Source organism: Mytilus trossulus, unplaced genomic scaffold (assembly GCF_036588685.1).
Source record: "Mytilus trossulus isolate FHL-02 unplaced genomic scaffold, PNRI_Mtr1.1.1.hap1 h1tg000050l__unscaffolded, whole genome shotgun sequence".
In the NCBI taxonomy this organism is placed as follows: domain Eukaryota; kingdom Metazoa; phylum Mollusca; class Bivalvia; order Mytilida; family Mytilidae; genus Mytilus; species Mytilus trossulus.
The window spans coordinates 5,486,697-5,510,561 of record NW_026963292.1 but is presented as its reverse complement, the minus strand read 5'-3'; the positions used below and the strand labels follow the sequence as shown (position 1 = coordinate 5,510,561).

At 32.1% G+C, this 23,865-nt stretch overlaps 1 protein-coding gene across 2 annotated transcripts in view; it reads left to right on the top strand.

Annotated features, from left to right (window-relative positions):
* The first annotated feature begins 8,994 nt into the window (after window positions 1-8,994).
* LOC134699300 (eukaryotic translation initiation factor 3 subunit C-like) overlaps window positions 8,995-23,865 on the top strand; it is a 32,562-nt gene continuing 17,691 nt past the window's right edge. For both annotated transcript variants that reach the window (XR_010103552.1, XM_063560908.1), the window contains exons 1-12: window positions 8,995-9,134; window positions 12,081-12,185; window positions 12,704-12,769; window positions 13,322-13,398; window positions 14,542-14,654; window positions 15,762-15,887; window positions 16,238-16,268; window positions 16,647-16,726; window positions 17,561-17,700; window positions 20,284-20,416; window positions 21,533-21,795; window positions 23,180-23,276. Coding sequence is in view for 1 of the 2 variants with exons in the window: in XM_063560908.1 (XP_063416978.1) it covers window positions 12,091-12,185; window positions 12,704-12,769; window positions 13,322-13,398; window positions 14,542-14,654; window positions 15,762-15,887; window positions 16,238-16,268; window positions 16,647-16,726; window positions 17,561-17,700; window positions 20,284-20,416; window positions 21,533-21,795; window positions 23,180-23,276 (1,221 nt within the window). In the remaining variant the exon portion in view is untranslated. The remainder of the gene's footprint in view (window positions 9,135-12,080; window positions 12,186-12,703; window positions 12,770-13,321; window positions 13,399-14,541; window positions 14,655-15,761; window positions 15,888-16,237; window positions 16,269-16,646; window positions 16,727-17,560; window positions 17,701-20,283; window positions 20,417-21,532; window positions 21,796-23,179; window positions 23,277-23,865) is intronic.

Below are 23,865 nucleotides of genomic sequence, written 5' to 3'. Positions count from 1 at the left end.
TTGAGGATCCAAAATTCCAAGAAGTTGTACCAAATACGGCTTAGGTAATCTATACCTGGGATAAGAAAATCCTTAGTTTTTCGAACATTCAAAGTTTTGTTAACAGGATTCGAAATCTATTAAAATGACCACATAATTGATATTCATGTCACCGAAGGGTTGACTACTGGGCTGGTGATACCCTCGGGGAAACGTCCACCAGCAGTGGCATCGACCCAATGGTTTAAATAGTTATCAAAGGTACCGTTGACCAACGATCTCACAGCGAAGATAAAGAAATAATATGCAGATATACAAAAACAAACATTGATTATATGTAGAAGAAATAAATGTTAGATAATGAAATAGTGTATAAATGGGACAAGTAACTTGGTGGACAGCACAAACATTTCAATAAATTAAACAAACTGCCGAAAGCATACATACAAAGTACGTTACACACTTTAAAAGAAATATTATCCCGAGCTTAACCAAACAAAGCATATAACAGTTACTGTTAACATTTAAGAAAGTACACCTCGAAGGACGGGTAAATATTTTACGACCTCCAAACGCCACGAAATTGAAAATATGTTGATATAAACAGATAAAAGAAAAGAAAATATTTAACATAACAAACAAAATCACTATACGTCTTCAGATCATGACACCTCTAGATTCTACTGACGAGGAAATCAACAATAGACCACCGAGAACTTATTTGTTTTTGTTTAGTCTAGGTGGCCGAGTGCTCTATAGCGCCGGACACAGTGCAGGCGTGTTGTCTCGATATCACAATAGTATGAATTAGAATCCCAATATCACGAGTTCGAATACCGGCAACGGTAAAACAAAAAGTTCTGTAAAGGACTAGGGGCTATAAGGGCCATTTTTGGCCCCACCCCCAAATTTCATTTAATTTGTCATGTTGTAAGTCTATACCATAGACCTTCTGAAAATAATCGAATTTTGGGTCTAGCTCGTTTATTCTGTTGCCTAGCAACCACTAAAATGGCGGGGTTAAATTCATCAAATATGATTATTATACAGCTTTAATATATCTTTATTTGAAATTGAACCTGTTTAGCATGTAGTGAACTTTACACTTGTACACTATTTAAATATAACATAATTAATTGCACACTTTTGCCAAATTCACTGTTGTTTCTCTCTAGCAACATATCTGTGCCCATGGCAACCGCGATTTGTTTTCTATTTACAAGATTTAATTTTAAATATATTGAAACAGAAAGGCAATTTAAGATGTAAATTGTAAAAAGAAACAAACTCCAAGGTAAATATTAAGGGGGAAAGCAATATTGAAACAGGAACAAACAAAACAAAATACCGGGTATTGCTGATATATACAGATTGTGCATCTGATGCTGGGTTGGGTCTCACTTATCAGCGACAAGACGAATGATATAAAGGCAAGACACATTTAGCGCTAAGAAATCTTAATATTGATTATCTTAAATAAATAGATACAGACACATTCCAAAGTCAGTGTATTTCCATGGCAGTAGTTATGTTTCCGGAAGGGATTGGGGTTGAAGGGGGGCACTTCTATTTACACCTTTTTAAGCTTGAATAAGTGAAAAGTTAAGAAAACTATCAGATATATGATATAACTTTTTTTCCTACGCAATTTATGAAAAGGTATATATTTTTAAAATGTAAAACTGGGTAAGGTGACAAAACAGCTGCACCCCCTATCAATTAAGTATTGAAGTACACCCCTCCCCTTCTAGACTTATGTAAAGGATCGTTAGGGTTGACTTTTCGAAATTCATCTTATTTCTATTATCTATTTCAGTCGTCCAGACTTATAACCGTATCATTCTATAGAATTACAAAACTGGAACATGCTGCTATATCAAATAAATCTGTATTCTTAGATTTTTTCTATATTCATTATATATATATATATATATATCATTTGTTTTTTTGTAGTTTTTGTCAATGTGACTAGTTTACTTTTCGCCTTTACTAATCTTAGTGTCGTATGACTTGGTCTTTGATCATCATGACAATATTCATTATATATTCGTCAAAATTATTGAAAACAAGAATGTGTCTTTAGTACATGGATGCCCAAATTGCAAGACAAATATGGCCAGGAAATCCTAGGTAAGGACAGGCCCACAAAATCGGCAGATTTAAACATGTTATTTTTGCTTTCTCAAACCCCCTCTCCCTTTACCTCTAGGCAAAGTAGAAAAAAATCAAACACACAATACACACAGTAAAATTTACTTAAAAAAAAGAGTCTGATGTCAGATTCAACTACCTTGACCAAACACTTAAACCTGAAGCGAGACACAAGGACAATCGGATGAACAGACTGACATACGCACGGACGAACAGACTGACATACGCACGGACGAACAGACTGACATACGCACGGACGAACAGACGCATAGACCAGAAAACATAATGCCCACAAATGGGGCTTAACAACAAAGCCGGGTCACATTTTAAAATGTACACTTCATTTTTACGCATGATTATAAAACTATTCAAAACATAACCTTTAAAAAGGCAACAGACATGTAGTATGCTTACAGACTTCAGGCTCTTGTTTCTATGCATGGAAAGGTCAATTATCCATATATATAATCCCCAAAGGTGACTGGGGTATAGAAATATGGTCACTTGGTCTTCTCCCGACCGGCAGTAACACACTTGCCGAAGTGGGGCGTCCGTTTGGCTGTGCGGGATGTATCAAGTTCACAGTCACGTCCGGTCAGAAGGGGGACGTTAAATCCGATGCCTCGTGTAAAGAGAGGGCCACGCTCTTTGCGCGTTTAGAACCCTTGCAACAACTCTCTGAGGGGTCCGTAGGTGGCCTGTTGCAAGGCAAAATTTCTGTCCCTATCCAATATGCCCTCTTTTTCCGGTGGCAGTCCAAATTTCTCCGACCTTCATCCCAGATGACCTCTATTGTATCAACCTACCTATTGTATTTATTGTGATCTTGATCTCGTACTGAAAATGCATGAAATATTTGCCACTGGACGTTAAGCAACCAACAATCAATCAATCAATCCATATATATATATATACATTTGCAAATTTACAGATCTTACATTGTTGGGTTGATGTTTAGACGAGTTGTATATACATAATGTACATAGCCATGTATCACCATCACTGCTGGTGATACAATGGATAAATCTGTTGTAGAGTTGTCACAGGCTCAGGCGTACTTATATAATTATATATTTCTACATGTTTATACGGATATATGGATAGTCTACCTTATGCTGTTTCCAATTTTTACCATCAAATTTTTAAGAACTTGTTCTCTATGCACATTCCCCACAAAGACACATCCAATTGGAATATAGGTAGGATCATTTTCGAAATAAATCTCGTGTTTCTCGCCAATTATGGAAATTTAAGTAAAATACACCCCCTTCCCCCCCTTTTTCGTTACATAAATCATGGATCTGACCCTAATACCAGAGAGAGAAGATTGCCCCATTCAAACAACAAATTTTGAATTTATAATTAGCATAAACATCAGAAATGTACAAATTTTGTTATATTGAAGGTCTATCTAAAATTTCATAATAAAAAAACATGTCCTCAAAGTTTGTATTGACTGCCTAACACATGAAGGTCATTGCTGTCGGATTTTTTTTAAAGAAACTTAACTAGATAAGAAAATATATAATTAGGAATACACTTTACATTCATAAACAAAAAAAATAAGTTTCTATAGGCATAAGAATGTATAAACTAAACTTTGTCAGATGAAAAGGTCCAATTTGGACGGCAAATTTCAGCTTTTTATTGCTCCACTTGGCTATAAAAAATATAAAATAAACTATCGCACCAACCTTGCACCAAAAAGATTTTTTATCCGAAGTGTGATATGTATGAACTTGTCAAAATGTTAAAATTTCTAATTGGTGCAAGCATGGTGCGGTGGTCAAAATTTAGAAAAACCATCAAATTTTCGGTATTTTTGCTTATTTTCCCAATAATGACGTCATTTACACCTACCATTGTGACGTCATTGAACCTTTTTTAGTTAAGTAAAAACATTTTTTTTAAATCATTTACTCATATTCTAATAATTTATGGAGAAAAATCTGCTCGGTTAGAATTTTTATTATCTTGTAAATCTGGGGCCATTTTAGGCCATTAAAGCCCCTACTCCTTAGCGCACCATATTTAACATTGTTGCGCTGATAGTTGAATGTAAATATATTTATCGCTATTTTGTGCATTTTTCTTTCGATCTTTTTTTTGTGATAATTTTCATATCATGCTTCTCGCTTGAGATGGAAAAATTATCGCTAGAAACTAAGGAGGCCACGTGGCGTTGCTATGGAAATTGACATTGAAATTGACAACTTCGTAATAGGTAAAATAGCGATAAACAGATTATCATTGGTCATCTCAACTCAATTGCTTTTCTCACTTTCGCTGTACCAGCTCAAGCGAGAAAATCTATCTCGTTGAGATAATTATAGATTATCGTTGGTCATCTCAACGAGATTGATTTTCTCGCTTGAGCCGGTCACGGCGAAAGCGAGAAATGCAATCGAGTTGAGATGGCCAATGATAATCTGTTTATCGCTATTTTACCTATGACAACGTTGTCAATTTCATGTCAATTTCATTAGCAACGGCCACGTGGCTCCTTAGTTTCTAGTGATAATTTTCCATCTCAAGCGAGTAGCATGATATGAAAAATTATCACAAAAAAAGATCAAAGGAAAAATCCACAAAATAGCGATAATCAACGATAATCTATAAATATACAATAAAACCCAAAGAAACAGCAATTTAATTGCTGTTCTTCATCATAAAATGAAGCAAACACTTTCACCCCTCCAGAAGTTAAGTCGGTCAATATAGTTCGGGATGAGATGTCGACCAAGATACATCAGTACATTACAGAGCTGTGTTTAATTTTTACACATTATATAGATACATGTATAGGAAGATGTGGTGTGAGTGCCAATGAGACAACTCTCCATCCAAATAACAATTTAAAAATATATATATATCATATGTTCCGGACCATATGAGTATTTGGACCAAACGCGTATGGTCATGACCATATAGGTATATACACATATATTCCGACCATACGCGTATATTCCGACCATACGCGTATGGTCGGACCGTACGTGTATGGCCGGGGTAATTGACAGGTTTACTTTTATAATACTTAACTTCATATGTATAACCCTTCTAGTTGTCAAGTCATTAAAAAGACACTACCAAACGTCATTTTATTATAGATCTATTAAAATTTGATAATAATGGGATTAACAAAATAAAATAAGCAGTTTCATCACTAATTAGTACTATAGTAAACACATTTGTTTTCCATTTACCGATATGTTATAACAAGTGAATGGCAAAATGTCGACCTGGGATCGAAGATAACTTCTAAAAATATCTTAATGAACTGTAAAACAAGAAGTCAACTGTTTTACTATAAACTGACGTAAAAGTCGACAGGATAAAGAGTCTAATAACTTGCTTACTTTTGAGACTTTATATAATTAGCGTAGCAGTGCAATATTCAGAATTTTTATACTTATAATTGTTTTTGTTTTTAAAAAATGAATGATGTCACCGGCAAGGACCCTATAGTTTAAGTTTTAAAATGGTCTGGTGATATGATGCACTTCAGTCATGTTACGATATTTGAGATCTAGAACTTTTTAACAACACAGGACACATTGGACTGACACATGACCCAAGAAAAACCTATGATACCGTGTGGAAATAAATATCACCCTACGCATACATGCAATAATACAATAAGCGATAAAATTAACTTTGGCATCAATATTTAATGTTATTTGATTGTAAATAATAGAATTGCATGTAGCAATCATTGTGTTTTTTATAAAGTTGTCTAATGCATATTAATGAAAAAAAATATCTATACGGTTCAAATGCTCATATGGACCGGCCCGTTAATAACTTAACGAGTATACACTCATATGGTCCGACCATACGCGTACGACCGGACGGTACGCGTATGGTCGAACCATATGAGTATACGCATATGGTCATAACCATACGCGAATGATCTAAATACTCATGGTCCGGAACATATATATTGTACTTCGCAAGGAAATTTAAATATGATTTCATAGTCTCAATGCCATTTACATACAAATGTATACAATACAGACATTAAAACCACCACGGTCAAATCAAGATATATTTGGTGGAAATAACATGCATGGATATAAACTAAAATAGAAATTCATAGTAGAAGTATACGATTCGATAATGAGATATGACAAAGTGTTTTTCACCCCGCGTTTTTTCGTGCTATATATTTATAAGCGAATGATTAAATTAAGTGTCTGTGCAATCTTTTTTTTTGTCACAACGGTTGCCACGCATGGATAGTTGTCTCAATATGCTTCAAAGGTTGCTTTCATCACAAACCTTCTTATTTACATGTAATATTGTACCACTCATTATCATAAATCGTCGGATTTTGATTGAAACGCGAATGAATATATTTAAATCCAACAATAATACAAAACAGTATAAAATATTGATATGCAAAAAGATATAAAGAGAGACAAATCTTGGTTAATAATCCAAAAATGTGTACCAGTAGTATAAAACATCGATATAAACACAGCCATATCGTAGCCCAATTTCAGCTGCTGAGTATGATTAAAATATAAAATAAAATCATGTTAATATATATATATATATACCTAGACTGATGTTACATTTTATATATAATAAGTATACTATGGCACCTATTAGTAGTTAAAAATTTGATTTCTTTCAACAAAATTATATATGACCTGCATGTACGTGTTGCTTAGAACACGGTTTATATATTAAATGGTCAATATTATAATCATCCATGCAATTCGCTCTACGGCATGTTTGCAAAATTTTAACGGAGGCATTTTCTTGGCACGACAAGACAGCCTCCGAGCGATATAAGAATATGTTTGAAAGAACTGTGCTCTCGGCTATCTTATTGTCTTCAATTCGTTTTTAAAACGTATTGGTTTCTTCAATTTGAATAATAGAAAACAAAACTATATTTCCAACAAAAACTGGATAAAGTGAGAAACAAATTTCTTCCATTATTCAAAATAACTGCTTCACTTCACTGAGTCCGAACCCTACACGAGGTAGCTTTGGTTCGATTAGCCGAAGATTAGTGGTTATTTCCGTGCGTCCCAGCTTTCAACACTAAAAAACAATCGGGCGCCATAAAATAGTAAACAATAAGAAAAGTGGCATTAAAGACCAACAATAAATACATCAATCAATGTACATCAGATCATAGTTTTGTTAAACACGCATCTATTCATCTAAAATTTAATATTTGACAATGCATTTTTCCCGCATCGAATATATCGATGAATCCGGGAAACACTGTAATATGTACCGCTGGACATGAAAAGCTAAATCTTTACTAATTTTGAATAATTAGAGAAGATTAACCGAATATTAAAGCACAACTATCTAAATTCTTTGTCAGGTATATATTTGAGAGAGAAGTATTAATTAATGAGAAGATATTTAAGATTATCAAGGGTAAGGCAACATAGAAAGGGAACTAACATTTCCGAGGATAAGGCAACAAAAAAGGGAATTTCTTTTAAGGTTAATATTGAATATGTGGCAACCTTTTGTTCAAATCTAATAACAAGTAAAACTTTTTTTAATCTTTATTTTAAAATAAAAGAAAGAAATAGCCCAACTCAAAGATACAATATTCCTGCATCAAGTGTTTTTGCCACGTGGATCTTACGTTTAAATAAATACCGAATATGGGAAGTGAAACTACAATTCAAAACATAAATTCCGAAGGCATATGGACGAAAAAGAAATGTGTTTGGCAAAGGATGCGGGGGTTATCTTCTCTATGTTCATAATATACCTGAAAAATTTGCCACTGCCTCTTGTCTGTTCTATAACCTGTTACCCTGAGTTTTCTATCTGTTGCCAGTACTCCAATTATACAAAATAATGTTCTTAACACCAAAATAGTTTCTTTGCAATATGAATTGATGATTTTTTCAAATTCTTACATTTCTCAATGTGGTGGGTTTCTATATGCGCCTCACGATCATACAAGTTTGGCTAACTATAAAACCATGAACACAAGGAAATGCCGCCATGTCAATACCAAGTCAGGAATATGACAATTGTTTTCAATGCGTTAGATGTGATTATTTTTTTTTTATTTTGCCATTCCATTAAAAGGACTTCCCGTTCTGAATGAAATCCAATGGAGCTGGTATTTTTGTTAATTTACATCATTTTAATTTACTTTGTTTCATATGCTGATAAGTCTTAATTTGTGAATATTTGTGAAATATGCTCAGCATAATCACAACAAAAAAGATCATAAAAATACATTATATACTATAAACTATTTAACTTGAGTGACGGAACCACTGACGATTCAATATGATATTGAAAGAATTATATATGAGTACTTCAAAATCTAACAGTGCATGTAAAATTCTCACGCTATACCACAGTGGTTCTCAATTTATCCATCAAGAACATAAAAAGTAACTGGAATATGTAATAAGCTTTGCTGTTTAATATCAAAATATTTGTTTCTGTTCGAAAGTTTCTTTTTGGCAGCTTTTAACCATATAACATACTAAGGGGGCCGGATAGCTCGCCAAAGTTTTGTGAAATTTGATAGTCTGCTTGATGAAAAAGAGTTACTGACATTATGCTACTTGTAGCAAAAAACAAGCTCATTTTATTTATTTTTAATTTTTAAAAGGAGATATTATAAAAACTTTCATATAATTTCATTCACAAATCTATCATCATAAATTTCTTACTTTTCTCAAATAGTGCTCATGGTTTATTGTGTTTTAAAAAGAAAGCATAGTAAAATCGACATTTTGATAAAGTATACAAAAATTATGTCAAGGGAAATATTTAGCGATCTCATGATTAATCCTTTTCATGTAGCAGATCTTAAAATGGATGAATATCGGAGATTCTTGCCTGACGGATGTACGTATCCGGGTTTTATTGTCCTACTCATAATTTTGTGACGTAGATCACAACTCATGTGTAGTTGCTGGAAGCCGCCATTGCGTGCGAAATAACATATTGCAGCCAATTTCATTTGTCATATTATCTTGTAAAATAGTCTATACACTAAGGTGAACAAATATTTTTATATAAAATACATCTCGATTAAGATTTTCTTATCCTCTATATCATTGTAAACTGCAGAATAAGCTTGTACAGTACTACGCATTGAGATTTATAGGTGCCGGTGGTCAGGGTTCTTCTTATTTGGTACCTTGAGGACAATCCAACAACGCCAAACTTGATTGGGGAAATCATTTTACAAGTAAACAAATACCAATTATGTGATTTTTTCAACATCAGAGGAAAGTTTGTCTACTTTCCATTTATAAAATTAAAACCATATGATTTTCTAGTCGAAGTAAGGCGTCAAATGAAAAAATATAATAGCCTTTCAAGACATCATAATAGGGCTCTTCACGGTTAGTTCGGCCATATTGGATAGGGGGCAAAAATACGGGAAAACATCATAGAAACAGAGCAGTTGCTTGGAAACACACATGGGATTTCCCATACTTTCATACTATTTCCACCTCTTTCTTAAAAATCTGCCCCCTATCCAACATGGCCGAACTAACTGTGAAGAGCCCTATTATTTGGACTAATGATTTTCACCAAAGTGAAAGGCTTAATTCGAATTATACATGAGTAATCGACTTTACGCTAGTTGTTAGAAACTGTCTGAGATCCGTAATTTGTGTTTTTTTGTTGTTGTCAGGCATAAATATATACACTTCTTATTCCAATTTGTAATACAGTTTTACCAGGCAGTAATTCCCGCTTGCATAGTGATGTAACAGTGTTTCTTGTTGGTCTCACTAATTAGCGACAACAAGAATTTTAACGACAAGAAGCGTCAACAAGTGACAAGAAGTGACAAGCATTATTTTAGCGACAAGAAACTATTTAGCGACAAGAAAATATATTTTTTTTAATTAAAATTAATTATTGCAATAAATATTAAAAGAATATGCATTAATAGAAAATAATTTTAGCGACAAGAAGGTTAAAATTGATAAAAAAAATGAAACATTATTTACATAATATTTTATCATCTATTATGTATAACAGCTAGTATTACGTTTAATTATTGTATTATGAGATTACTTTTCCTTGTGTTTTAGAACATATTATTTACTTTATGATTTGTTTTTTAAACTCTTTTCTTGCAATATATATTAAGCTCGCAAAATGAATTATTTGTGCATCATTGTCCTGAAAATATTGACACAAATTGTGAAATACAAAGAACTGAAATTAAACAAGAGGAGAAGAAAATAGAAATGTGAATGTTTTCATCTTTTTATTTGTTTATTGCCTCATTAAATGAAATTTATCATGTTTATGCATATTGATTGAAGATGAAAGGAAATTAATGACAATCTTGCGTTTTCAACAGGTGTTTACTATTTACAATGATTGTATATTCTGGCGCTTGTAATTGTATAGTCTGACGCGTGTACAAAGTTGAAGGTGTTAATTGAATGTTATTGTAGCAATAAAACAGGGGACACATTGTGTGTACTGTTATTACCTTAGGGTGAAGCCACATCTGATAGAAGCAGATACAACGGTAGATTTTTCAACTAAGGTTACTGATATTGAAAGAAAATATGAAGACCTCGTTGGTCCATATCTTACTCAAAAAGTTATTCCTACTACTTGTATAAGGGATTACGTGTACAATGCTTGAAAAACAGAGTAGAGAATTCCATTGCAATGGAAAAACAATAATTGTGAATCAATCAATCACATCTTGAAACTAAATCAAGATTGGAAGCCTGAGAAACTTCCAGAGTTAATTAATACAATTCACAAAGAAATAAAGTTGCAAGAATGTCTTGTCAATGGCGCATTTTATAGACATGGAAACTTTGAGCTAAGCTCCTCAGTTAGCCATTTTCAATGCACAAAAGCAATATGGCAGATTGAATCAGAGAAAGAAAAGGCTTTTGCATTGCAAAAATTCTTGACTCATGGGAGAAAGTTAAACGCAATCCCAGAGTCTACCACTTCAACAGATGGTGGGCTGACAATTCCCAAAACAAGTGCATGTGCATGTAAACCTTGCCAATGGAAACGTATTAAAAATGCTAAAACTACAACTTCAAAAAGGGCAAAAATACAGTGATCTTTAGTGCCATAGTGGTAAAAATCTACAGCTTATCAAAATGGAACCACCATGTACAAAATGTAAAAATATTATGTTAGATAGGAATGTACATATTACTATATAATGACTAAAAATGATTAAAAAAAAAAAAAAAAAAAAAATATGGACCCAAGGTAGAACCAGATGCATACATTATCTTATACATATTCTTCATATTTAAAAATAAAAAAAAGAAGCTCAATCTCTTTCTTTTCCACAAATGTTTAATTTCTTCATCTACCAATATACTATTATATATAAACTTCACAATCTCTTTCTTCCTCACACATGTTTCATTTCTTCGTCTATCTATAAAATAAAACATTTTAATTAGACATATCTGTTCGTATATTTAAAAAAAACCATTAAATACAAATTTCTTTATATCTAATAAAAAAAAAAATGTTTTCTTGTCGCTATATAGTCTTCTTGTCGCTTCTTGTCGCTAAATATATTCTTGTTGACGCTTCTTGTCGCTAATTAGTGAAACCCTTTCTTGTTAGTTTCTTGTATGTACATTTGTAAAACAGTTTGTGGCCCCTTTCCGGTTGTTTGCTTGACATGAGTGTTGAACCTGAGAAAATATGGATTATCAAGCATCCCCCAACAACATAAACCCTACATTTTCACCAATTATCATGATTATGGGAGCAATTCCAAAACGATCTAAAAAAAATATTTTCATCTTAAGTCATAACCATGATAACAGCACTGTTCTTTATTCAACAGCTAGCTTTATGCCTAAAATTTGAAACCAGAAATGTGTAAATCTGAGTAAAAGCATATTTATTTACTAAGAAAATTAATGAACTACATGTATATTAACCATGTTAACAATCAATCAAACATTATTCTTATGTTTTAGCTAATTCAAGATGTCGAGGTTTTTTATGGGATCTGATTCTGAATCAGATGATTCAGTAAGTGATACAGAGGTAGCGCCAAGTAGAACCACTGCCAAACCAGCAACGTAAGTATTAAGCTAATAGATTTATGGAAAAGTTTTAACCTACAATGTAGTTATTAAGGTAGAAAAAGGGGGGATTAATAATTTTTCAAAATGTAGTTTAAATCATCCTCTCTTACAAAAGTATGGGCATCTGGACTTTTTTTTATGCTACATGTACATGTTGTGCCAGATTGTCAGATTTTTATAGATTATGCATGGAAACTTGTACTTCACACATACATTATTTATAGAATTGTAAAAGTAAAAACCTATTGAAAAAAAGTTATCTTTTTCTGACTTTCTTACTTTGTAATGGTTGATAACAAATTCTCCAAATGGTTAGATGTAGTAAGTGTCAAGATAAATTATTTTCTTGGTACAAATAGTATTATAAATTGTCATGATTTGAAATCAGGTGATCCAAAGAAAATTTTATGAACTGTTTTAAGAAGTAAAATCAAACAGAGCAAAATCAATTTATGCATGCACTGTCAACAGTTTTCATGTAAATTTACTAGGACATTTATTTGCTTTTGAAGGGGTTACCAGTTCAGTGATGAAGAAGAAGAAACAAAGCGTGAAGTACGAAGTGCTAAAGATAAACGGTAAGAAAAAAAGGATATAGCTTAAACTGAATTATTTTAGGCCACATGAAATAGTATGTGTGGTTGAACAGGTTCCAGTTACATCTAAAAATATAAATAGGATAGGAAGGTAGGGATTTTTTTTTTACATTGAGTCTACAACATTCTGAATTTAGTAGTGCTGAATAAAAAAGGACGAAAGAAAATCTTTAGGGTAAGCTATAATTAAGACTTAACAGTAGGGTAGGCAGCTAGGGTAACTCAAACCCCAGATATATTTTTATTTGGCCTTATAGAATACAAATGATCAAATTAAAGAATTATCTATTTCAATCTTTGATTTTAACTGGAAATGTGCATTCATAATGACATTTATTTTATGTTTCTCTTTCGTATTGTTGAAAAGCTCTAAGAAAATTTATGCATAGTAAAAGTATGTCTCCTGTCATATTTATGTTGTATAATAATGTCAATTAAATTGATATGTGTATCTGAAGAAGAAAAGAACTAATCCAATGGAACAGAAGACAGCTGTATCTTAATGTATCAAATATAATAATTTTCTTTTTACAGATTTGAAGAATTAAAGACTATTATGAAAAACATGAATAACCATAAAAAGATAAAAGATATGGCCAATGTTCTTACAGGTAAGTCAGTAAAAGGTGTAATATCAGCTACTCATACAGTCAGAGATATAACTCTATAAGGTTATTACAGAAAATAACTTGTGTGTGTTATTACAGATACATTTCCTTAAATTTTCTAAATCTGTAATAACATATGTTTGTTATTTGTAAAATTATTTAATCTGTAGTAGACTCTAGGGAACTCGTGAGACTTTGCACAGAAACTAAATGCATAGCCTTGATAATTAATTTTTAAATTGAATTAATACATTTTTAATTAACCATGGTTAATCAATGAGAAAAGGCTATTAAGGAATTGACTTGGCTGTGATAACAAGGCTTAGTTATTGTAGGAATATAACTTATTATATAAGACACTTGGGAATTACTGAGAAACTTGCGCAGAACCTCATTACATGCTCTGGTCATTATTTCTTACAATAAATTAAAATATATTGTAATTAAGCATGATTTATGTCTGAGCAAATGCTTTGAAGTGATATAGAGAAGCTGTGATAAAACCCTTTAGTTATTACAGACATATTTTTTTTCTGTAATAACATATAGGTGTACTATTCAAAATTGAAATACTATGAACTTTAACATCTTTCAATAGTTAAGTATACATAAAGACAATAGTAATATCAAAAGAACTTGTATGCATTTTAACTAAACTAATGATGTATATTGTCCCTTTGAAACATGTAACATACATATGCTATCACAGTTCTTTGATTTTTTAGTCCACAATAACAAATGTATGTTATTTTCCTGTAATAACCCTATAGAGTTATATCCCTGACTGTCATATACATGTTGAAGTTATTCTTGTAAGGCAATTACTAATTTCCAATAGAAAATTTCAAGCAAATAATGATATTTTTTTTCTTTTTGTAAGAGGAATGGTACAAGTTGAATAGCCAAGATAAATGTTGTGCTTGATACTTTGTAAAAATGCAGTTTGGATCATTGATTCTGCATTGACAAGTAGAAATGATTCTTGTAATTTCAAACATATTTGAGTGCAAAATTTTTTGACATGTTTTTTCAGCTGTATTTATGGCATGCACTTTGTTTTAAAGAATTACATGAATTTTTTGTTAATTTTGTAATTTTGTGTTAATATTCATGTAATATTTCCAAGTTATATTTTTTTCCTTTTAGATTTTGAAGACTTGGCGAAAGCTTATGTCAAAACTAAGAAAGTTATAGAACAGACAGGCATACCTAGATTTTATATTAAATGTCTGGTAGAATTAGAAGATTTCATTGTTGATGTAAGTAGCTAGAAGATCATGAACATTTCTATTGTAATCGGCTATAAGATAGAAATGTAAAAAAAAATTGAAATGTTACAGAAATGAAATAGAAAAATTTCTCTCATTAATTCAATTTATAAAATGAGGAGATTTTGTATGAGTGGTATGGTTGTAAATGAGACAACCAGTCTGCAAGTTTAGCCACTTGTCAGATACCACAGACTAGTAAAAAATCATTTGGAATAGTAAGTGTTTGCAAAACTTTGCAGAGACACATAAAGAAATTGTTGGAATATTAGTCTTCAAACTATATGTCACTGTACAGGTTTGGCAAGGAGCAAAACTTATACTGTGTACTGATCTGTACTGATTGACAGTCAGCTTTATATAAAAAAGATACCACATGACAAAATGTAAACCAACTCATCATACCAAACAACGGCCTGATTTAAACCAAAATAAAAAATGCACCCTGATTCATGACCAAATGTAAAACAATTTGAAACAAAAAACCAATGATTTGATTTATGATAAAATAATAAAGAAAAAACAAATTTGCAGGCAGCAACCACCTTTTACACTTGTATTCATTTAAAACCTTGCTAGTAAATTACAGATAGATTTTCTGCCTGGTTATCCACATTTTGTTACAGGCTCTGTTTGAATAAAGACCTCCAAATTTTTCGTAACAGGCATGTTTATAAAATTGAGAATGGAAATGGGGAATGTGTCAAAGAGACAACAATCCGACCATAGAAAAAACAACAGCAAAAGTTCACCAACAGGTCTTCAATGTAGCAAGAAATTCCTGCACCCGTAGGTGTCCTTCGGTTGGCCCCTAAACAAATATATACTAGTTAAGTGATAATGAACGCCATACTAATTTCCAAATTGTACTCCAGAAACTAAAATTAAAATAATACAAGACTAACAAAAGCCAGAGGCTCCTGACTTGGGACAGGTGCAAAAATGTGGCGGGGTTAAATATGTTTATGAGATCTCAACCCTCCCCCTGTTCATGTTTGTATGACATGGTTTATCCAAAAGATTTAATTATTATCTACTACCATGACTACATTTTGTAACTAAAATTAGAATTTTATAAATAGATATCTTTATTTACAGATGTGGGAGGATAGAGATGGGAGAAAACAAATGAGTAAAACTAATAGTAAAGGTCTGACTACACTGAGACAAAAACTTAGGAAATATATGAGGGACTTCGAGGATGATATTAAAGGATATAGAGAGGTAAAGACATAAGGGGTTGGAAGATTTTTGTGGTTTGTTTGTTAATACAGGAAATTTTCAATTGAATTAATGTTTGAAAACCGAGTCAGTGGGATTAGAAACAAGTATTTTTTGAAACCCTACAAAAATTTCATAACATAATAAATTTGTGAATAAACAGAAGCTAAATAATAGACTGAAAGATCTGATTGCATTGGAAAAAGACTAGAATTTAGATATAATTCCTTCATAACTGCTACATTACATTTAAACAGGTTGTTCTATAGTCAAAATTCCATGAATTAAAAACCCACCTAATTTAGTATTTTTTAATGTCTCAGTAATAATAACATATTTATTATATTTTTCAGAACCCTGATGCTGAGGAGGAAGAATTACAAGGTAAGATCGCCACGCTCCAATAAATTTGTTTTTAAAAGGCATATTTGAATCATATACTGATAGGGGTGTTAAACACCAATAAATCAATCATATTTGAAAAACAAATTTATACGTGTACACAAATGTACGTGCACACACTCTTTATGTACTTTCAAATGCAAAAACACATACATAAATCTATAGTTTTAAACTTAATAAAACTTTTTGAATGTAAAACAAAAAACCAGATAACAAAAACATTAATGATTCAAATGGAATTTTAGATATTCAAACTTAACGTTGACGTTAAATCAATATTGAATCAATGACTGAACAATCTGTTCAAGTCTTCAAAAATTTAATTAATGTTTTTATGGATTTTATAAATTTTTTACACAGCTGAATCAGAAGACGAAGAAGATGTTGAAGTTGTTCCTTCTCTCAAACCTAAAATAGCTGATGGCTTTCTCAAACCAATTGTAAGTTGTTCCTCTTATGAAACTTAAAGTTGGCTTGGTCTTTCTCAATCTCAAGCAGATTTAAAAAATTAAAATTGTTTTGTGTCAAATTCATTAGATATACAAATGTATAAAAGATCAGATGTTTTGAATCAAAGATGAGAATGGAAATGGGGAATGTTTCAAAGAGACACCAACCTGACCATAGAGCAGACAACAGCCAAAGGCCACCACTATACATTTTAGAAGAGAAATATAAGAGTTTGCAAATTTTTTTAAAAATTCAATATATTGTTCTATTTGGCAATAGAACACATTTTCTAGTAAGATAATGGAATTGTAAAATAGCTTGACCAGCTACAAAATTGTCTTGATCACAGGTACAAGGATGCTTTGACATCTAACATGTCTAATGTCCTTAGATGAAGCAGTATGTAAAAATGCTTTGACCTATAGTTTTTGATGTCCTTTGATCTCTGTTGGATTCCATTGGCAATCCTTTTTATATTTCCGTAGTTAAGAACTAATTTCCTGTTGCTTGTACTGTAAAACTTTGGTTGGCTTGCTTGTTTTGTTTTATAAATGTGTGCTCAAGCTTTGTAATTGAGATTGACATCTTCAAACAATGTATATAGGCATAGTAACCTGTGTATATAATGTATTATATTTAAATTTGATTGGACATTATCCAAGCTACATTTGTACAATATACAAATAAATCAAGCAAGTTAATCATAGGTTTGCTCTACATGTAGTAGGAAATTAGCTCTAATAGTTTTAGAACATAAAGTTGTGAATTGACCAATTACTGTTGATTTTAGTAATATGAAACCTCACACATTTTCTACCTTGTAGGATAAAGCTGCCGCTGACGATGATGATGACGATGATGATAGTTTATGGGGGTCAGATCATGAATCCTCCTCCAGCAGTGACGATGAATTACCCTCAGTTGGTGGTCTTAGACAGTATACTGCAGCTATGTTCTTAAAAAAGTAAGTTAGCCCAGTTTAAAATGATGGTTCAGTAACAGTACCATTAGATCGACAATAAGTGTATGATACAAGACTTGACCCACATCAATATTAACTCAGTATCTGGTTTTGTGTATTGTATATTTCTGAGTATATGATTATACTGTCATTATAAAAGTGGGAAGCTACAGTGCTAATCACTCTTGTCTGTCCATTGATCAAATGACTAGTTTTTTCATACTTTTTTTCCCTTGAAATTAGTTTTATTAACATATTTACATTTGTTAATGGATTCATGAAATACAGGTACCTTATTCTGGCCTCGTTATAATTAGTATAAAACATCTATTATGGTTAATTATGTTAGTACACAAATTTTCATGAATCTGGAAATAATTCATGTCTTCACCTGAATATTTTTTATACTTTATTTTTATACGACCGCAAATTTTAAAAAAATTTTCGTCGTATATTGCTATCACGTTGGCGTCGTCGTCGGCGTCGTCGTCCGAATACTTTTAGTTTTTCGCACTCTAACTTGAGTAAAAGTGAATAGAAATCTATGAAATTTTAACACAAGGTTAATGACCATAAAAGGAAGGCTGGTATTGATTTTGGGAGTTTTGGTCCCAATATTTTAGGAATTAGGGGCCAAAAAGGGCCCAAATAAGCATTTTCTTGGTTTTCGCACTATAACTTAAGTTTAAGTTAATAGAAATCTATGAAATTTTGACACAAGGTTTATGACCACAAAAGAAAGGTTGGGATTGATTTTGGGAGTTTTGGTTTCAACAGTTTAGGAATTAGGGGCCAAAAAAGGGCCCAAATAAGCATTATTCTTGGTTTTTGCACAATAACTTTAGGTTTAGTAAATAGAAATCAATGAAATTTAAACACAATGTTTATGACCACAAAAGGAAGATTGGTATTGATTTTGGGAGTTTAGGTCCCAACAGTTTAGGAATTAGGGGCCAAAAAGGGACCCAAATAAGCATTTTTCTTGGTTTTCGCACCATAACATTAGTGTAAGTAAATAGAAATCTATGAAATTTAAACACAAGGTTCATGATCATTAAAGGAAGGTTGGTATTGATTTTGGGAGTTTTGGTCCCAATAGTTTAGGAAAAAGGGGCCCAAAGGGTCCAAAATTAAACTTTGTTTGATTTCATCAAAATTGAATAATTGGGGTTCTTTGATATGCCAAATCTAACTGTGTATGTAGATTCTTAACTTTTGGTCATGTTTTCAAATTGGTCTATATTAAGGTCCAAAGGGTCCAAAATTAAACTTAGTTTGATTTTGACAAAAAATGAATCGGTTGGGTTCTTTGATATGTTGAATCTAAAAATATACTTAGATTCTTGATTATAGGCCCAGTTTTCAAGTTGGTCCAAATCTGGGTCCAAAATTAAACTTTATTTGATTTCATCAAAAATTGAATAAATGGGGTTCTTTGAAATGCCAAATCTAACTGTGTATGTAGATTCTTCATTTTTGGTCCCGTTTTCAAATTGGCCTACATTAAGGTCCAAAGGGTCCAAAATTAAACTAAGTTTGATTTTAACAAAAATTAAATTCTTGGGCCTCTTTGATATGCTGAATCTAAACATGTACTTAGATTTTTGATTATGGGCCCAGTTTTCAAGTTGGTCCAAATCAGGATCTAAAATTATTATATTAAGTATTGTGCAATAGCAAGTCTTTTCAATTGTACAGTATTGTGCAATGGCAAGAAATATCTAATTTCACAATATTGTGAAATAGCAATTTTTTTTTATTTAGAGTTATCTTTCTTTGTCCAGAATAGGAAGCAAGAAATATCTTATTGCAAGAATTTTTTTTAATTAGAGTTATCTTTCTTTGTCCAGAATCAACTTAAATCTTTGTTATATACAATATCCAATGTATATTCACTTTTTACTACCAACTGATAAATTTAAATAACCTTTACCATTCAGTGATAACAAGCAGTTTTTTTACATCTTAATATTTTATGATGTATTTAAATGAGTAGTTATTGTTGCAAACTCCATTAGAATATTTTAATCGAGATTAGTTTTGGAATAAGGGAAAGGGGGATGTGATTAAAAATTGGGTTCAATTTTTCTCATTTCAAATTTCATAAATAAAAAGAAAATTTCTTCAAACATTTTTTTGAGAGGATTAATATTCAACAGCATAGTGAATTGCTCTAAGAGAAAACAAAAGTTTAAGTTCATTAGAACACATTCATTCTGTGTCAGAAACCTATGTTGTGTCAACTATTAAATCACAATCCAAATTTAGAGCTGAATCCAGCTTGAATGTTGTGTCCATACTTGCCCCAACCGTTCAGGGTTCAACCTCTGCGGTCGTATAAAGCTACGCCCTGCGGAGCATCTGGTTAAACAATGAAACATCCCATCAGGTCAGTTCTTCAACAGTGATGAGTTTTAATGTGTGTGTTCTTTCAGATATGTCTGACATACCCTTCCCGTTTTCCAATACTTTGAATTATGTGTTGAGGTAATACACACACTTCCTGAATTATGTGTTGGGGTATACTAAGCATGGTAATGTGTGATGATATTTTCCATTGATTGTTTATGAAATTTTACTTTATAGAACTGGAGAAGAAGCAAGTAAAGAAGCAGAGGCAAAGAGAATTAGAAAAGAAGAAAAAGCACAAAAGAAAAAAGATTCAAAGAAGGATGAAGGAGAATGGACAGATGTTGTTAAGGGTGCTCCTCATGTTATTGTAAGCACTTATCCACCTTTCACTTAGATTTATTAATAACAATGAAATTGGGAATGTGTCAAAGAGACAACAACCCGACCATAGAAAAAACAACAGCAGAAGGTCACCAACAGGTCTTCAATGTAGCGTGAAATTCCCCCACCCGGATACGTCCTTCAGCTGGCCCCTAAACAAATATATACTACTTCAGTGACAATGAACGCCATACTAAACTCCAAATTGTACACAAGAAACTAAAATTAAATAATACAAGACTAACAAAGGTCAGAGGCTCCTGACTTGGGACAGGCCCTAAAATGCGGCGGGGTTATGAGATCTCAACTCTCCCACTATATCTCAAGCCAATGTAGAAAAGTAAACGCCTAACAATACCCACATAAAAATTCAATTCAAGAGAAGTCGCAGTCTACAATGTCTTGTATTCTTGTGATGTTTACTTACCAACAAGGCCTCTATTACTTTTAAGTAAAACAGATTCTGTTCATTTTGGAAGAGATTTATTTTTGCATCTAAATGATATTTGTTTTAGCCATGGATCGACACAATTGTTGCAAAATGATAGCATCTGTATTTATAATGGGTTCTAAGGCTTTTTAGCTCTACCCATTCACCTGTTACAGACAAAAATTTAGAAATCCAAAACTATGTTAAATCTGAAATCATTTAAACCAAAATAGCCTTCACTTGAAAAAACATCTAGTCAGAATAAGGACTTTTAATCTAATGCCTTGTGTAAAAAAAGTGCCACACTCTTTGCACGTTAAGAACAACATCAACAACTCTTTGAGGGTTCTGAAGGTGTTTTCCAGTGGCAGTCCAAAACTCCCCTAACATTATCCCAGATGGCCTTTCTTACAAAACCTACCTATTGTATTTATTATTAACTTGTTCTCGTCCTTAACATACATGAAATATTTTCCAATGGACATTTAGCAACCAACAACCAATCAATCAATCAATTGGAAAATGTGTTCTTATCATTTGTTTATTAGGGATTTGTAGATAGTTTTGTATTTTATATACATATAAATCACAGAGTACACAATGTTATACTGTTAATTCAGCAACAAATTTTGAAATGATATTATTAAGATATCAATTTTATGTTTTTAACAGGAGAAAACCGTAATGTTTGCTAAGGATACTGAAGTTAACCACGAGGCTGTTATGAAGAAATTAACAGAGATTATTTCAGCCAGAGGAAAAAAATCCACCGATAGAAATGAACAGATTGAATTGTTACATGAACTAGCCACTATAGCAGATACAAATAACTTAGGTCCAGCTGTACAAGTTAAGATCATGTTTAACATTGTAGCTGCTATATATGATTACAATCCTAACATTGCTACATGTATGAGATCAGAAATGTGGGATACGTAAGTCACCTATTCATGTTTATTGTACATGTAAATAATTTGTTTACCTAACTTTTTTTTACATTTTCAAACAAAAATTGTCAGCTGTTTTCTATAGATCTAAATAGTTTTTCATTATCTAATTTTCAAACCTTGTTTTGACATGATTTAACCAATGCATGCTACATTTGTGCTCAGACACCATCAATCAATCAAACACGGTATTTTATTTTGGATAATGTTTAAAAAAAAAGGTTTCATTAACAAGAGAAAACAAGAGTTTGGATACGCTGAGACATGTTTGAATAGGGAATATAATTTTTTTTTTTTACTCATCTTGCATTTGGAAGTTAACAAAAGAGCAACGTCATCTAAAAAAGAGTAGCTTGAATTTTGTAGCAGCCTGGTTTAGTGTTGGATAACATGCATTATGAGGAACGTATTTGTTTCTGTTACCACTATTTGAACAGTAAAAGACATATTTTTGTGAATTTAAATGTATAATTTTGATGCAGACTTAAAATGAACTACATATATATATATATATATAGTATATCAGAGTTCGTGAAAACTTCGTTTGACTCGTCGGTCATTGGACCGTCAAAACAAAGTTATTTGTCAGTCCTACAAAATTTTTGCCAGTCCTAAAAAAATCTGTCAATTTGATCCTAATATAAAATAATAACATATGTTATCCAAAAATATCTTTATTATTATTTTTCACAGCCACGGACAAATTAATAATGAAGGACACGTTCTGTTCTTCTGATTGTTCTTATAGTCATCTTAACTATCAATTTCATCAACTGAATCATTTTCTCAGTATTTGTTATCTCCATCTAAGATTTCAATCGCCGATTGTTTGCCAAGAACAAATTTAGCAGGCCACGTGTAGATCTGCACTAAGTTTTCCATAGGTTTCAGCTTGTCTATAATAACAGGAATCCAGTACCGGAAATAACCTGCAGTTACATCTGAAGACCGATGTAAACACGTATTGGAATTAGTTGCGATACAACTAATTACCGATAAAAAGGGAACTACAACGGCCATTTTTACATCGGTCATCAGGACCAGCACTAGGTTTCAAAATACTGGTCCGAGCCTCATTTTGGCGGTCAGGACCGACAGGACCGACCATTTTCGCGAACTCTGGTATATATGTAGTTCATAGTAAACAACTAAACATGTGGAGACGGTAAACTGTGGATTCTTTATTGTTTATACATTACTGGTATACCAATTTTAATGGATTTCCTGAGTATACCTGAACCCTGAAAAAAAGTTGAAACCATCAGGCTAATGAAAACATTTCATTTATTGTCTTTTATAGTAGAGATGCTTGATCATTAAGGTTAAGGGATTGAAAGTGATTGATGCATGTGTATTCTTACTTGAATTTCAGATGTATAAAGAATGTAGGAGATTTGTTAGAACTCATAGCTAATAATGCTGATATTACGGTTGGAGAAAATATTCTAGAGGACAGTGAAAATGTTGAGGTAAATATAACCTCACATAAAGTTCTTGCCTAACTCAATGGATCAATTCAGATAAGGTCTGAGTAGTCCAGTCGATTTGTGCAGATTTTTGACAAAATTGCTCAGATTGTGGTAAAAGCATGAAATTTGGAATAGTGGTAGTATATGTCATGGACAACATTTTAAGCTATGGACCCACTCTGAAAGTCAAAATTTGCGGAAGAGGCGGCCATTTTAAAATGGCGGCCGTTTGATCTCTATAGATTAATAAAAAAAAATCTAAAAAAAATATTAGAGAAGATATTGACATGAAACCTGGGTAATATAATAACAGTGCTGACTCAAATTGTCTTGTTGAACAAAGTTTTTGGAAATATTACCCATATTAAATGGCGGCCATCTTGAAAAATCTTTGTCTTTTAAGCCAAAAAAGGTAGTCATTATTCGATGAAAATTTAAAAAAAAAACCAATGTCGAAGATATACATATGTATTTGTTTGAGCTATATAAACAGGACGAAAAGCGAGCCTATGAACCCCCTGTCTGAGTTTTTCTTCTGTTTCGTAGAGGGTACAAATTACTTTATATTTTCCGACAATGTACATGACTC